Source organism: Engystomops pustulosus, chromosome 8 (genome assembly GCF_040894005.1).
Source record: "Engystomops pustulosus chromosome 8, aEngPut4.maternal, whole genome shotgun sequence".
Taxonomy (NCBI): domain Eukaryota; kingdom Metazoa; phylum Chordata; class Amphibia; order Anura; family Leptodactylidae; genus Engystomops; species Engystomops pustulosus.
Genome location: NC_092418.1, coordinates 64362569 through 64379989, shown reverse-complemented (window position 1 = coordinate 64379989; position 17421 = coordinate 64362569). Strand labels below are relative to the sequence as shown.

At 39.8% G+C, this 17421-nt stretch overlaps 1 protein-coding gene across 4 annotated transcripts in view; it reads left to right on the top strand.

Annotated features, from left to right (window-relative positions):
• Positions 1 to 17421, top strand: part of PIKFYVE (phosphoinositide kinase, FYVE-type zinc finger containing) — a 125618-nt gene that overhangs the window by 103845 nt on the left and 4352 nt on the right. For 2 of the 4 annotated variants that reach the window (XM_072121003.1, XM_072121001.1), the window contains 6 exons: positions 968 to 1144; positions 6856 to 6959; positions 11200 to 11328; positions 11707 to 11968; positions 13685 to 13759; positions 16836 to 17416. In XM_072121003.1, coding sequence (XP_071977104.1) covers positions 968 to 1144; positions 6856 to 6959; positions 11200 to 11328; positions 11707 to 11968; positions 13685 to 13759; positions 16836 to 16966 — 878 coding nt within the window. In that variant the 3' untranslated portion in view covers positions 16967 to 17416. Of the gene's footprint in view, positions 1 to 967; positions 1145 to 6855; positions 6960 to 11199; positions 11329 to 11706; positions 11969 to 13684; positions 13760 to 16835; positions 17417 to 17421 lie in introns of those variants that run through there. The other 2 variants (XM_072121005.1, XM_072121002.1) reach the window with 1 other exon arrangement.

Below are 17421 nucleotides of genomic sequence, written 5' to 3'. Positions count from 1 at the left end.
GCTGCTTTTCATATTTAGAATAAACTTTATTATCCCAAGGGGAACTTAGTGTCATAATCCGCAGTATACCACCCTACAACCATTGACAAAGATAAAAAACATAAAAAAACACATACAGACAATTAAAAGATAGATTACACTTTACACACTACATTTATAAATACATAATACACAATCACGACTTGGTCTACCCTTCAGCACAGCATTTGACAGCTCGAGGGCAGCTGGTGTAAATGTTTTCTTAAATCTCTCAGACCTGCATCTCATTACAATCAAACGTGAACTAAAACCAATTAGCTGTGCCTGAAATACGCCATACATGGGGTGGTCGGTGTTGTCTATGATTTTATCTACTTTCTTCAATATTTCACACTGTACCGGCTCTTTCCATTTCTCAAGGGACGTGCCCACTATCGAGGATGCCTTCCTTATGATCTTATCTAACCTTTGCCGATCTCTAACAGAGATAGTTACCCAAGCTGCTAAAGCAAATGCAGACGCACTCATCATAACTGTACGATAAAAAACTACCATCATCATCTGCAACACATTAAAAGACCTTAATCTACGTAAAAATAAAAAAAAAAGACTATTTGCACATATTCCTCCTCTTCATGTTGCTTTGTGTGGTAGAGATGTATCTCCTCTTTAATGACTTTATAATTACTTTCTTCCTTATAATCCCCTACCTGATTCATTTCATCATACGCTAGTGATTTATTCAGAATATAAATGCAAAATATTCAATACCCCTCAGTAATGATTCATTATTCACCAGGATTTTGCATGGAAAAGATAAAATGACAAGATTCTAATTCTCATGCGGAGCTGAGGTAGAAATCTAATTGTCAGCCTCTGATTTGTGCTGTTGAGTCTTTGATAAATATTGCCCTGAAGTTGTGAAGATACCATTAAGCGCAGTTCATTTATTTTTTAAATTATATTCCCCCTTCTTTCCCTTATACAGAGTTTTCAGATGCCAATGCAAAGTTTTACTGCCGGATTTATTATGCTGGAGAGTTTCACCGAATGCGTAAAGTCATTTTGGGGAGCAGTGAAGAAGATTTCATCCGCTCCTTAGCACACTGTGTACCATGGCAAGCTCGAGGTGGAAAGTCTGGAGCTGCATTTTATGCAACTGAAGGTGAGGTTTCTAAAAGTTCTGATTACTAGACTACTTGCAGGTCATTGTTTTTAACCATATTCATATGAGGTTTCTTGATGGTCACCCCTACCAAACCTTCCATATTGGAGTTATTGGAAATTTTCCTGTGAATGTAACTACCTAAACTTGGGTTACTCGCTAGCCGGTCTTGTGTAGTGGTGATAAAGATAGATGGCCTCAAGTCTTTTTAGGAGCCGAATATTATTAAAATGTAGAATATGTAGCCTGCAAGTGGAGACGGCTAACTCTTTGGACAGGTTTGTGCTTGGCATTTTGTTAATTTATGTGCATGCTATCAATGTTCTTTGCAAGCTGTTTGTGATTCTAGGAGCAATGGTGTTCTTAACGGAAATCTTGAAAGTGCTTCGGTATGTTGTGCCTGATGTAAAATTTTTATTACATTAATCTTTCATCGGTTACGTTTCGAGATAGCTTATCTTGGTGCATAGCTGTTTTAAAGGTCATTTCAGGATAATAATTGTATGTCAGGTTTTGGAAGTTCCCTGTGTATTTATTAATCTGCATCATATGGTTCAGAAGGCACAAAATTCAGATTGACAATAGAAGGTTCTATGGCTGATTTAAGAACCCTAAACTTCTTTTTTGAGAAATCACATTTAGATTTAGGTACCTATTTCTATTCAACTTCTGGAACCGGAGTCATGTGGGCAGCCCAAGTTATGGAGACACCATTGAAAGCACTCCTCTACCTACCCCCTTAGAATGTCCCCTTTATTTAATCGATTTAATAAACAGTCAACTATGTGTGGATGATTTATTCACGTTGTGATGGCATCTACAAGAGCTGGAAGATATAATCTGATAATTGTTTATGAGCAGGATTTTCACCAAGGCAGTGATGGCGTAATGGAAAGGGGAGGGGCCAGAGTGTTTTCAGTGGTGACTCTATCACCGGAAAGGTGAGTTTTGGATTTCTTTTTTTTTTTTTTTTTTTTTTTTTTTTACTCCAGTATAAGTTTGGATTTTTCAGCACATTTTCTGTGCTGAATAACTCTTCTTATACTCCAGCATATACGCCAGTTGTTGTGCCATTTAATTTTTTCTTTGGTTTTAAGTACCTCAAAACTGTCTTTAATGAAACCTCCGATATGTTTCACATATGGCTATAGGATTTAATCTAGCCAAGATGACATGTGTTCCAGTTAAGAGCCCACTCCCGAGATGATCGGTTTGAAGTTAGGAGGAATGGCTTCATTGTGTTATTTTGGTAACATAGGGGATAGGTGTTTTGGTATATTCTGGTATTAAGTTCTGAGCAGTAAAGCTGAAGATGCCCAAAATGACACATCTGAACTAGTTTTTCCAGTTTATTTGTAACTGCTGTAGTGGTATCACATGAGGTTTTTTTTGTAATCAGATGCCTGAGTTATGGAAGGACCTGTATTTGATTGTATATCTTGTAAATCTACCAATTGTAACAAGCTGGTTTGTTCCTTGAAAGTTAAAGTGGTATTCCCATCTGGGCATTTACATTTAATTAAATTCATTTGCCATATGTAAACGTTTCTGTCATTAAAAAAATGTTCCTGTGTGAAGATAATTTCTCATAAATGTAGCCATGTTGTCCCTTAGAAACGAGATAGCCTCCTTGGATACGACCACCTCACATTTAGGCAGCAGTGGCCAGACATGCGCTATTGAGCCCTGCCTGACCACCTGGCTTCAGCGTTCATTACCACAGGACGGCTGTAGGACATGCAGTAACTCCTAGACATTTCATATGCAAACACCTTTTGTTTCTTTGTACAATCCGTCCAGCAGAGGTGGTCATTTCCAAGGAGTCAGTCTTTTTTCTAATGGACAATATGACTACATTTATGAGAAATTATCTTCACACATGAACATTTTTTTTTAATAACATCTAATTGAAGAAATGTTTAAATATGGCAGATAAATTAATGCAGAATGTGAATGCCGAGACGAAAATACCCATTTAATTCATGTGAGAAAACTGACTGGCCCCTTTATATTATAAACATCTGTACATACAGTATCCATGGGAGGTCGATCATGATCCTTTTCGTGAACAAAATGTCTCTTTACGGTTAACAGACGTGTAAACAGACCTGTTGACATACTTGATGGTTTCATATAGATGAAGGTTAGTTGTAGGAATGAAATGCAATCCTTTGGATAATGCAGAGATTTGTTCTGCTGTTAAAATACATGCTGACAAATTTATAGCACTGTAATCGCTTTGCATATTATGGGTGAAGGAATAGTTCTTTTCTTTATTGAAAATATTTACTTGCGTCTCTTCATGTATTGTTTGTTTGGATCGCTGTTTCCTTCCTGCTCTACACTGTGTGCAGAATTATTTGGCAAATTATTATTTTGATCACATCATCCTTTTTATATATGTTATCCTACTCCAAGCTGTATAGTCAAGACTAGGCCAAGAAATATCTTAAGGCTATATTCACACTGCCGTTGCCCGCCCGTACCATACCGTAGCGGGCAACGGCAGTGTACGGGGAGAGGAGGAGGAGGTGAGCGAGAGGAGGAGGAGGTCCTATCTTTTTCCCGGCTACGGAGCGGTACGGTGCCGCACGTGTGCTGCACCGTACCGCTCCGGTAGGGTGCCGTGCGCCCATTGCCGTCTATGGAGCACGTATATACGTCCTCCATACGGTCGTGTGAATGTAGCCTAAGACTGATTTTTCCAAGGTTTTCTGGACTGATGAAATGAGTTGACTCTTCATGGGCTCGAGGCTGGATCAGTAAAGGGCAGAGAGCTCCACTCTGACTGAGACGCTAGCAAGGTGGAGGTGGGGGACTGGTATAGGTTGGTATCATCAAAGATGAACTTGTGGGTTTGAGGATGGAGTGAAGTTCAACTCCCAAAGCTGCCTCCAGTTTTTTGGAGATGACTTTTTCAAGCAGTGGTACAGGAAGAAGTCTGGATTGCTCAAGAAAAACATGATTTTCATGCAGACAATGCACCATCACATGCATCCAAATACTCCTCAGCGTAGCCGGACAGTAAAGGTTTAAATGAAGAAAAAAAAATGACATGGCCCCCTTGCTCACCTGTTATGAACCCCAGAGAGAACCTGTGCTCCCTAATGGGAGATCTTCAGGGAGGGAAACCAGTACACCTCTTTGAGCAGTGTTTGGGAGGCTGTGGTGGCTTCTGCACGCAATGTTGATTGTAAACAGATCAAGCAACTGACAGAATCTATGGATGGAAGGCTTTTGAGTGTCATCATGAAGAAAGGTGCCTATATTGGTCACTGATTTGTTTTTGAATGTCAAATGTTTATTTCTACATTTTCTGTTATATTGGTTTACCTTGTGAAAATAAACAAGTGAGATGGGTATATATTTAGTTCTTATTACATTGCTTAATAATTCTGCCCAGTAATAGTTACCTGCACAAATGGATATCCCCCCAAGATAACCAAAACTAAAAGAAACCCGCTCCAGCTTCCTTTGTCTTTTGGGTTGATTGAGAACATAGCTGTTGTTCAATAATAAAATGAATCCTCTCAAATACAACTTGCCTAATAATTCTGCACACACTGTATATTTTTTGTTTGTTCCTTCCAGATTTTTTGGAGTTTTGTTTTTTGATGTTTTTTGTTTAATTTCATTTAAAGTTGTAGTGTAACCTTGACTTCCTGTAGTTTTATGATCCGAAAAATCCGTATTGATATCTGAAGTGTCGTAATCTGGTGAACGGAACATTACATGTTAAGGAGTATTAACTCTATTGCTGTTTTTTAGATCTATGATCGATCTATGTGGTTTGTTTGATTTTTTTTTCTCCAGGTATAAACCAAATCGGACTGATAATCATGCAAGTCCCGTGTGAATTTATTTTTCTTTGTAGTGGTGATGGTTCCAGGTATCTGGTGGGTATGGTGCAATCCCACCACACACATAAATGATTAAGCATTGTTTTCTCTAGATCCTGGGCTACTAATTTGATCAGAGTTTTGATCACCAATGTCATTTCTGTTAAAGAGAAGATTTACTTTGCTTTTCCAGGATCCCCACCCTATCACTTTTCCACGTCTTTTTTAAGTTTCTTCTTGAAAACACTTGCTACATTGGGTATTATTAGAATTCTGTTATAGACAGATTAATAAATATCCCCCAATAAGTTTATAGCAAGTTTATAGATGACAAGACAGTGGCCAACTTAGAATGGTTGTATTAGCAGTACAGGCGGTCCCCTACTTAAGAACACTCGACTTACGTACGACCCCTAGTTACAAACAGACCTCTGGATATTGGTAATTGTAATTGGTCCTAGGCTACAATAACCAGCTATAACAGTTATCACAGGTGTCTGTAATTAAGCTTTATTGTTAATCCTGATTCTTAAGACAACCCAACATTTTTAAAAATCCAATTGTCACAGAGACCAAAAAAGTTCTGGCTGGGATTACAATGATAAAATATACAGTTCTGACTTACATACAAATTCAACTTAAGAACAAACCTACAGACCCTATCTTGTATGTAACCTGGGGACTGCCAGTATTGGTGTCTGGTTTCTCTTAAGACCTTATCACTGATACTTGTTTTCAGCTTAATGATTTTTTTTATAATCTGAGATGTGTCACGATAATTGGTTATAACTTCAGAATGCTTTAACATATCCAGGTAATTTAGAGTTTTACTCATGACACATAGTACTTCATGTTAGTTGAACAATTTAAGTGAGTTTAAGTAAGTTTGGCATTTCGTTCTGAAAAAAATTAATACTTCGGAAATATTTTTAAAATGTTTTTAAAAGTTTGAAATGTTCTTAGTAAGACTTCCCAAATAGCTTGATCACTAATATTTCCAGAATTTCTTTTATGATGACATGGTTTTTCTATGATGTTAGTAGGCTTAGAAATTTTGGTGCTATTTTTCTCATTTTCATGAAGATCGCCAAGACTCGTTTTGATGGACAGCTCAGGTTTCAAGTGAATTTGCGTGGCCCAAATAACAATAAAACGATACAACTTGCCACACTATAGAAACTATAGTTTACAGTATAGATTTCAATGTGTGACAGTTTATTATATGTATTGTAAATGTTCTGGTAATGTGAATATAAAATGCAATTTTTAATTTATTTTGTGTCTTGTAAATTTTTATCAACTTTAATTGAATTAGCTATATGCTTTAAAAAAATGAAAAAAAAACCCTGAAAATATATATATATATATATATATATATATATATATAATATAGAGAGAGAGACCGTAAATACTCAAGTATAAGCCAAATTTTTTAGCACAAAAAATGTGCTGTAAAACCCAGACTTATACTGAAGTAAAAAAAATAGAAAGTCAAAACTCACCTGGCTGCCTCTATAATGGGGAAATGCTGGCTGCCTCTATAATGGGGAAATGCTGTCTAGCTGCTGGGGCATGGGACTGAAAAGCTTAATACTGGGTGGAGGCTGTGACCAATACATTTCCCACCTTGGGCTTATACTCGAGTCAATAAGTTTTCACAGTTTTTTTTTGTGGAAAATTCAGGCTCATTTTCAGGTTCAGCTTATACTCAAATATATACGGTATCTTAGAAGATTTTCCTCTATATACCAGTGCATTGAGCTAGTTCAATCTTTAGATTGTCAGTATTTATACTAGTATAATAAATTCTGTGTTTTTCAGTCTATTAATACTTGTTTAGTACACTTACATTACTTTTATGTTCTCCTGCAGATGATCGATTCATTTTGAAACAGATGCCTCGCCTAGAAGTTCAGTCGTTTCTTGACTTTGCTCCACATTACTTCACATACATTACTAATGCTGTGCAAATGAAGGTAAAAATCAACTAATTATGGTAAAAAGGTTCAAAGTGATAGAAGTAAGTCCACGGTGCTCTTAGAATAAAGTATAGAGGTCAAGTGTATGTATGTAAAGTGGTAGCAGGCATTCTTGTGGCACTTCAGCTAATTGTACCCTGGAGACCTCAGTCTATAATACCCAATGATAATAAGGATGAGGCTGTATAGGCAATGTAATACTAGATTATAGAATAAATCCCTACCCCCAGTATATGACTTGTTACCCAAGAAAAACAATATTGTACTTGTAAATATAATACTTAGGTGTCTATAGCGCTTCCCCTGATTAACCACAGGTATTCACTGGCTATAGGCATCTTTGGCTTTCCCTAGGGACCTTTTATCTTTTGAGAGATAAAGCAGCCCTCTTCCCTGGTGTTTATTCAGAGTGGTCTCATAGGAAGAGAAGTGTATCTTTTCCTCCATCCTTTTCGCATGCCATTCAGTTTTTTCTTGAATAGCAGGTAACATGGTTATATGACCTATGTTGGCTCCTGTTTAGCCTTCATTCACTCATTTAACTAGTGTAGGCTTGCTATTATGTATGTTACATTTGGGGTAATTGTTTCTCCAACGAATTACCTGACACTTACCTGTGAGTGTTTGGAATATATTTATCTATATCACAATGCTAAGGTGGTCAGAGATAGATAGATATATTATCTATCCATCTATCTATTTATCTATATAGATGTAGATAGATATAGATATATATCTCTATATAGAGATATATAGATATTAGAGATAGGCGGAAAAATTCTGGAAAAATTCGATTAGTCACGAAGCCAAAGTTTATGCTGATTCGCGGGAACGAAGTTGGTTTTTTTCACCTCTTGTTTCTGCTAAATGGGCACGAGTACAACGTGTTACATGGTGCAGAGAACTCTGGGAAGGAGAAAGGAACACCCCCGATGACATCTGCAGACCTGTAAGCCAATCAGCGACCGGCAGGCTTATGTGATGTCACACAGCCCTATAAAACCCAGTCATTTTCTATCTCAGCACTTCACACTTCATGTTGTAGCGTCCAGCTACTGCTATTGTACTGTGCGATTCTTGCTGCAATCCCTCGCTGTTCTCTAAGGGGGTTCTATATACCCCAAATTGCAGTTCTATTTAGTGACAAAATCGAATAGGAAGAAAACTGTTTGACTTTCATGCATCTGCAGTAGCGATTGGTGGACCAAACCCTGGTTGTTCTTTAAGGGGGATCTCTATACCCCAAATAGCAGTTCTATTTAGTGAAAAAATCGAATAGGAAGAAATCTGTTTGACATTAATGCATCTGCAGTAGTGAGCTGTCAGTTGTGGGTTATCTGTATAACGCACATTGCCATACCTTTTGGGGGCTCTAATTTACAGCCATATTTACTTGTCAAATCCACATAGTTTATACAGTGATTTTCTCTGAAATTACACTGTCAGTTGTGGGGTATCTATATAATGCACATTGCAATACCTTTTGGGGACTCTAGTTTACTGCCAGATTTACATGTCAAATCCACGTAGTTTATAAACCACTATGTCAGACAGAAAGGTGGCAGGTGGAGCAGGCAGAGGTGGCAGCACAGTAAGGGGATGTCGCAGCAGGGGTGACTCTGTGAGGCCAGAACTGCCGTTGTCATCTAGTGGCAGTGTGTTGATCAACAACCCAAAGGTTGTTGAATGGTTGACTAGGTCATCCAATTCCTCAAATATAACATCTGACAACCCCAGCCAAAAGTCTGTGGGTTCCTTTGATACAACAATAAGTTGGCATGGCCCAGGAGCAGGTCAGCAGCCCTCACCTGTCCTCAACCAGGCTCTGTCCTGTTCCTTTCCCGCAGCCAGAGAGCTACTAGGTGGTCTGGGTTCAGCGAGGACAAAGTGTTTGAGGACAGTCAGCAGCTGCTTTGCAGTGAAGAGGTGGAGCAGACTTCCGCTGCTTCCTGCAGTAGGCAGGCTGTGCATACTGACACCGGTGAGGAGAGTAGCAGTGACCGGGAAACGCAAATTGACGATGATGTAGCCGATCGCACTTGGGAGCCAGGTGTAGCAGGGGATTCATCATCGTGGGGCGAAGAGAGTGTCAGCTTGCGGAGCAGGCAGCAAGTCGCTACTGTGGCTGTGAGTCAGCAGGGTGGCAGCAGTGCGAGGATGGGAGCACTGGGAGAATGGGTTGTTCAGTGCAGCGGGGGCCATCGTTACCCCAGCAGAACCCGCTTGTCCACCCGTAATGTGGAGCGACTGACCTTTGTCAAGATGAATCAGGCTTGGATCGGCCAGGATTTCAACTCACCAATGCCTAATGCATCAGATGAGATCAGCCATGACGCCTCCTCCAAACGTTGAGAAATGAGTCGGGGTTCTAACTACCTGCCTCAGCTACTATTCTGATGCTGCCACCCGCCTGATGCCACACATCTGCTGATAGTTGTACCATCTGCCTCCTACCATCTTTACCAGGGACTGGAATTGGCCGCCACCTCCACACTATATCATGGTGCCATTCTACGGGCTCCTGCTGCTGCTGCTTCTGATGCCACCTTCACACTATATGATTGTGCCACTCTGTGGGCTCCTGCTGCTTCTGATGCCGCCTTCACACTATATCGTTGTGCCACTCTGCAGGCTCCTGCTGCTGCTGCTTCTGATGCCGCCTTCACACTATATCATTGTGCCACTTTGCGGGCTGCTGCTGCTTCTGATGCCACCTTCACACTATATCATTGCGCCACTCTGTGGCTTTCCCTGTTGCTGCCACCATGTTGCTGAAACCTGTGAACTCCTGCTGCTGCTTCTTCTGTCGCCACCTCCACACTCTTATCATTGTGCCACTTTGTGGCCTCCTGTTGCTGCTGATGCCACCTCCACACTATATAATTGTGCCACTCTGTGGCTTTCCCTGTTACTGCCACCATGTTGCTGCCACCTGTGGGATCCTGCTGCTGATGCCACCTCCACACTAAATCATTGTGCCACTCTGTGGCTATCCCTGTTGCTGCCACCTGTGGGCTCCTGCTTCTGCTGCCGCCACCTCCACACTCTTATCATTGTGCCACTTTGTGGCCTACCATGTTTCCACCACCTCCATAATTTGTCATTGTGCCACTCTGCAGCCTACTCATGCTGCTGCCAACTGACCGCTGTCTCCCTGGAGCACCCTGTGATTTCCATAATGCTGTTTTCACCCTCCATCACTCTATGACGTTGCCACTATGTTTGGTTTTCCCCTTCATTTCATCTGTCAGATGGATGAAAAGCTTCAGGATTGATAGCCAAAAGCAGGAGTGGATACAGAACACAGAGGACATGCAAGTATCCCATTTGCTGCTCATCTCTATTCTGGATCAACTCCTGTTTGTTTTTGGCTTTAGCAATACTGATGGATTATTGACCGATTGAAAGAGGACACTGACGCGTGAAAAGAAGGGCAAAATGATCAGTGACGTCAATGCGAAATTACTGCCAACATCCTCTGCACTCTTTTGTGGGGCTTTCCCCATTTATGCGCGTTTAACAGAACAGGTTCTCTCATAATCTATGGAATCATCTGATGTCAGTGTCAAAAGATTGCACTCTTTGATGTTATAGTGGTATCTTGGCCCTCAGCTCAGTCCTTTTAAGCTGGCATAGACGTTACTTTCCCGCTTCGCTTATTTGGGGAAGTTGGCCTATGTAAGTGCACATGGAAGTGAAGAGTGAAGCGATTCTAAGAGCCGCGGCTGTCATGTGCGTGTCATACAAAAACACAGCATTGTTTGAAGACCAAACCACGCTCCCTATGCATATGTAAGCATGGCTACAACACCCTACAGGCGCTCTGCAGCCAGAAAATGCCTGTTTTTTAACGTGATTCATTTTGATTCGATTCGGGTCGAATCAAATTTTTTTGAAAAATTTGGCGAATCGGGATGAAACGAATTTTAAAAAATATAGATATCTATCTCTTGTCTGACCACCATAGCATTGTGCTTTATATTTGTGTTTTTCACCTTGAAAAGGGCTTTCACATTTTCAGTGCAAAGAAAACCTTGAACGTAATCCAATACTTGCTGTTAAATGTAATAAAAATGTAATGTATGTTTTTGCTTTCAAGTAAATTCATTGTGATTTAGTTTCCATCTCAATACTCTTTGCCTAGCAATACACTTTCCTGTACTGTGAATGGGGCTGAATGTTTATCGCTGCTTGTTAACATTGATTGATTGTTCTTTTTTTACATGTATTCCTGCAGAGACCAACAGCCCTTGCTAAAATACTAGGAGTCTACCGAATTGGGTACAAAAATTCTCAGAACAACACGGAAAAGAAGTTGGATCTCTTAGTCATGGAAAATCTGTTTTATGGCCGTAAGATGGCACAGGTAACAAGCAGTATATATTCACACAAACGTATGGGGAAGTATATATACGGCGGATGTATATACAGCCCCCATACACTTCTGTGGCCTCACGGTGTCGTACGGGAGCGGTATGGTTCACACGTGTGGCACTGTACCGTTCCGCAGCCCGTACAAAGATGGGACATGTCCTATCTTTCTATGGAATGTGGCGCTGTGTATTCCTATGGAGGGGGGGGGGGGTACGAGCAGCGCTCATCCCCTGCTCCTCTCCCCGACGCTGATGTATGTCCACCATACTACGGTACTACATTGTGTGAATGTAGCCTAAATGTATAAGTGATGATCATGACAGAAGGAAATCTCTGATGAATTACTTTTTTATTTTTATGGTTACTGTAGGTTTTTGACCTGAAAGGGTCTTTAAGAAATCGGAATGTGAAAACAGACATTGGAAAGGAGAGTTGTGATCTTGTGCTACTGGATGAAAACTTGTTGAAGATGGTCCGTGACAACCCTTTGTACATCCGATCTCACTGTAAAACTGTTCTTCGTGCCTCAATACACAGCGACTCGCATTTCCTCTCCAGTCATCTCATCATTGACTATTCGCTACTAGTAGGGCGTGATGATACTACTGATGAGCTTGTTGTGGGAATCATTGGTGGGTATATATATAAATTTTTAGTTTTTTGGTTTTTTTTGCCAAAATAACTCCAATTAGTTGTGGAGCCAGACCCGTTTTAAGCATGATAGACTTGGCAATATATGTATGTATGTATATATGTATGTATGTGTATATGTGGTGGAACGGGAGATTCGCATCATGGATGTGCAGCCGACAAATCTGCGGCAACTGTGTGATGCCATGATGTCAATATGGATCAAAATCTCTGAGGAATGCTTCCAGCACCTTGTTGAATCTATGCCACGAAGAATTGAGGCAGTTCTGATCGCAAAAGGGGGTCCAACCCGTTACTAGCATGGTGTACCTAATAAAGGTGTGTGTGTGTGTTATTTGTTTATACCATAATTAGCTTTTAGACTTATCTGTTGTGGGAGTTATAAATATGTATGTGTTGACTGCAGATTGGTAAACCTGGCAGTGTCTTTAATTATAGAGAATGGTGTTTGCGTGAATGCTCTGATGAAAAAGTTGTATGGCTTAAAATGTTCCACATCACATTTAATAATGAGAATAATCTCCGTACACCTGACCAGAATCCCAAACGACTGTTGTGTTGATTGTTGAGAATTCCTCAATAGAGTCATATGTCAGGACTGAGCTCACAAATGTAGCACAAGCTTATCTCTCACCTGGGAGACATTACCCATCCTGTCCGAGCCACTGACTAGTGTTAGCTTTAAGCTTTATTGATGAACTTGGAAATAAATGGTTTACTTTAAGAAAATTGTTAGATGACTTTTGCTGTTGCAGTATATTTTCTGTTGTTCTAGCAGCCGGAGGCATATGTTCTTTTCTACTTAGTGGATCCAAGACTAATGACTTGTAACGCTTTAATATATAGAGTGTGCTTTTTATTTTTGGTGTTCAACATAAAAAGATTTGTAATATAACAGATTGTCTAATGAAGCCTTAGATAATTATCATCATAGTTTACATGTATTTATTATGTAATATATTTAAAGGCTAATTTAGGGGTGTCCTGGGAACAATATTGTTAACCTTTGTGAAATAGATTGGTGGGGGCACAGATCTGTTGTTCTCTTCAACTGAAAAAATTGAGACCAGGTTACTGCAGATCATTTCCTTTTCATTGAAGATGAGCTAATCAGACTTGGGTCAGCCACTATACTAAGGATAGTGCTATGTGCTCTATACTCAGTTGAGGACAGTTGATGAGTAGTGGTGCTGGGTTACGGTATTAAATTTCTTATGCTTAGGATGGATAGTAGTAAATATTGTTCTATTTATTAAGGAAAATCCATTATCATCCAACAACTTGTTTCCAACATGTTTAATAATAAAAGCTGAAGGCTTGTTATCAAGATATGGTGGAGAATGCTCATATCTCTTACTGCATAATAACCTGCACTCCCACAGCACTGCAACTATAGCAGTCTGACTCCTCAGCTTATGCTGCAGGTTTACCCTGGGGTCTGCTGGAGAAAACAAACAATACAACTGCTCATTTTGATTTTCTTCTTGTTTTGTGATTAGACCGGTCTGCTGCTAAATATCTGTGTTGAAGTACCAAAGAACATCCACACAGGACGATTTTGATAGTAACTGGTTTCACACAAACAGGACATACAGTTATGTCAGCACCATAGCATTTCTTGTTTTATACGCTTTCTGATTCTCAACAGTTTCCTCTGTAGCTCCACATTTTAATTTCTATTAATTATTTACCAACAGATTACATCCGAACATTTACATGGGACAAAAAGCTGGAAATGGTGGTCAAATCTACTGGTATATTGGGAGGCCAAGGTAAGTTGTAGATATCCAACAGATGTGCCTATCTATCTATAAAGATCGATGGAACAATTGGTAAAATGGTACAAACCGTGAAATGCAGTCTTCTTGAACCAGAAAGACACACCGTGGACACTTGTCCCTGAGCAGTGTAACGGTGGGGATTTTTAATCTAGATTAATAAAATTCTAGAGTCATAAAACAAGAATACCAAACTTGCTAGGTCCAGTTACTTTACATCTGCATCAGAGTTTTCCTCCATTCCATTCACCTTTGGTTCCTGATTGGGTTACATTTACTTGAGGTCATCTTCCATTATGATTCTGCTATTTCTGCTAGACTGAATGACCATAACACACATCTGGCCTTGCCCTTCGCTGACAACCAAAAACATTTTGAGGATTTGTGCGGAAATATTGCTTGAGTCAACTGTGATAAATACTTGAGATAATCAGAATTATACAGTTCAGGAAACAAACTAATATACAATGGTGGAAAAAAGTATTTAGTCAACCACCCATTACACAGATGAGAGAGGACTGTGGTTGACGACATAGGTAGAACCTAAACTATGAGAGACAAAATGTGAAAAAAAATCCAGCAAATCACATTGTCTGATTTTTCAAGAATTTATTTGCAAATTTTGGTCACCTACAAACAAGCAAGATTTCTGGCTCCCACAGACCTGTTACTTTTTCTTTAAGAGGCACCTCTGCGCTCTACTCATTACCTTTAGTAATAACTCCTGTTTGGACTTGATATCAGTATAAAAGACTCCACTCCACTCTGGTGAAGACCAAAGAGCTGTTGAAGGACACCAGAAACAAAATGAAAGACCTGCACCATCTGGGAATACTGAATCGAAATAAGCAAGCAGCTTGGTGCAAAGAAATCAACTGAGGGAGCACTAATAATCTCTTTAGTTCAGGAGCTCCACTCAAGCTGGGCCCAACGTAACAAAGGCTACTGTCAGTAACACACTAACCAGCCAGGGACTCAGATCCTGCAGTGCCAGGCGTGTCCCCCAACTTACGCTATTACAGTACCGACCAAAATTTTCGACACATCTACTCATTCAATGTATTTCTGAGATTTCTGTAGCCATAATAAAAATTCTAAGAAAAGAAAAACGAGTGGCCATCATTACTTTAAGAAATGAAGGTCAGCCCAGAAGATTGGGAAAACTATGAAAGTGTCCCCAGATGCAGTAGAAAAAACCATCAAGCGCTACAAAGAAACTGGCCCACATGAGGACCCCCCCAGGAAAGGAAGACCAAGAGTCCCCTCTGCTGGGAACGTTAAGTTCATCCGAGTCCCAGCCTTAGAAATCACAGGTTAACAGAGGCTCAGATTAGAGACCGGGTCAATGCCACAGCAGCAGACACATCTCTACAACAACTGTTTAGAGGAGACTGTGTGCAGCAGCCTTCATGGTAAAATAGCTGATAGGAAACCACTGCTAAGCACAGGCAACAAGCAGAAGAGACTTCTTTGGGCTAAAGAACACAAGGAATGGACATTAGACCAGTGGAAATCTGTGCTTTGGTCTGATGAGTTCAAATTTGAGATCTTTGGTTCCAACCACCATGCCTTTGTGCGACGCAGAAGAGATGAACGTATGGACTCGGCATGCTTTTTTCCCACCATGAAGCATTGAGGAGGAGGTGTGGGGGTGCTTTGCTGGTGACACTGTTGGGGATTTAGTCAAAATTGAAGGTGTACTGAACCAGCATGGTTAGCACAGCATCTTGCAGTAGCATGCTATTCTATTTGGTTAGCATTTAGTTGGACCATCATTTATTTTTCAACAGGATGACAACCCCAAATACACCTCTAGTCTGTGTAAGGGCTATTTGACCAAGAAGGAGAGTAATGAGGTGCTACACCAGATCAAGAAAATAGGACCAGCACTGCCCCACATGTGAAAAATACCGACCATAGCATGCCAACAATAGCACAAATGATAAAGAGAAACAGAGGCATGCAAAAAGATCAGAAAGTTAAATCATTTATTGCACACTTAAGAATACACCACAAAAGAAACATGATAAAAATAATTAAAATTGTGAACATTCACAAATCATATTATCCTCGGGGCAGTTCCCAGCACATGTCCCGATACTCCAGCTCCCCCTAGTGGCCAAAATATAGCAAGAAATTTATTTTGTGGTGTATTATTATTTGTGCAATACAGGACTTAATTTTCTGATCTCTTTCCATGCCTCTGTTTCTCTTTTATCATTTGTGCTACACCAGATGACCTGGCCTCCACAGTCACCAGACCTGAACCCAATCTAGATGGTTTGGGGTCAGCTAGACCACAGAGTGAAGGCAAAAGGGCCAACAAGTACTATTTATCTCTGGGAACTCCAAGTCTGTTGGAAGACCATTTCAGGTGACTACCTCTTGAAGCTCATCAAGAAAATGCAAAGAGTTTGCAAATCAGTAATCAAAGCAAAAGGTGGTTACTTTGAAGAACGTAGAATCTAAGAAATATTTTCAGTTGTTTCACACTTTTTTGTCAAATGTATAATTCCGCATGTTTTAATTCATAGTTTTGATGTCTTCAGTGTGAATCTACATTTTTTTATAGTCTGGAAAATACAGAAAACTCTTTGAATGATAAGGTGTGTCCAAACTTTTGGTCTGTACTGTAGTTCCCTATCTCGCCCATCTCTCAATCTTGAGATTGACACTTGGTTAGATATTACCACTATTTTGCTCCCTAAACCAAGCAGGGATCACCAATTCATGCTTTCTTCTCAAACCATTTCATTACTCAACCACAACTAAAAATTGTTATTTAAAATATTAGCCAAACTTCAGGGTTTTCTCCCGACCATCATGCTGTTTCTGGGTGTTCCCATTGGCAATAAAGGACTGAGATATGGATGCATTTAAGTCTGTGCCTTATATTTGAAAGGCTGAACTGCTTAATAGTGCAGAGCTGCCTGCGCCTCCCCCACTCCTTAACACCACCAGCAATATAATATTAATGGTTTATGCTGAGAATAGACCATCAGTTACATTTCCCGTACAACCTATTAATCATTATTAACCTATATTTTCATTTTTCCCACGTATTATTTAGCAGCCAGGAAGAGAACAAATGAACATTACAAGACAATAAGACTAAATGAAATAAAGCAAAAGACCTTCAATTGGGTGGAAAGTCCAGTGTATACTTTATATGACAATACCTACCTACATTACAAAGGGTAGTGTATACTTTATATGACAATACCTACCTACATTACAAAGGGTAGTGTATACTTTATATGAACAGACCTACCTACATTACAAAGGGTAGTGTATACTTTATATGAACAGACCTACCTACATTACAAAGGGTAGTGTATACTTTATATTGACAGACCTAGTCCTCAGTATAAGCTTTCCCGCGCAGGCACAATTCATTAAAATGCTACCTTTTAACTACTTGTTAAAGAACAAATTGTAACCTTCTCTAACTTATTCTGGTACATGCTTCATTAATGCTAATATAGTGACGGAAATTACAGCTAATTCACATGTGACAGGAATGCATTTGTCCCCATGATTTGTTCACGATGAAAGAAAGAAGTGAATTTACGATTAGTTTCTATTTTGGGGTAGGCATTTCTCTTTGTTTTGCTGGTTAAATAATGTTCTGGTTTATTTACACATTGTTTCTTTAA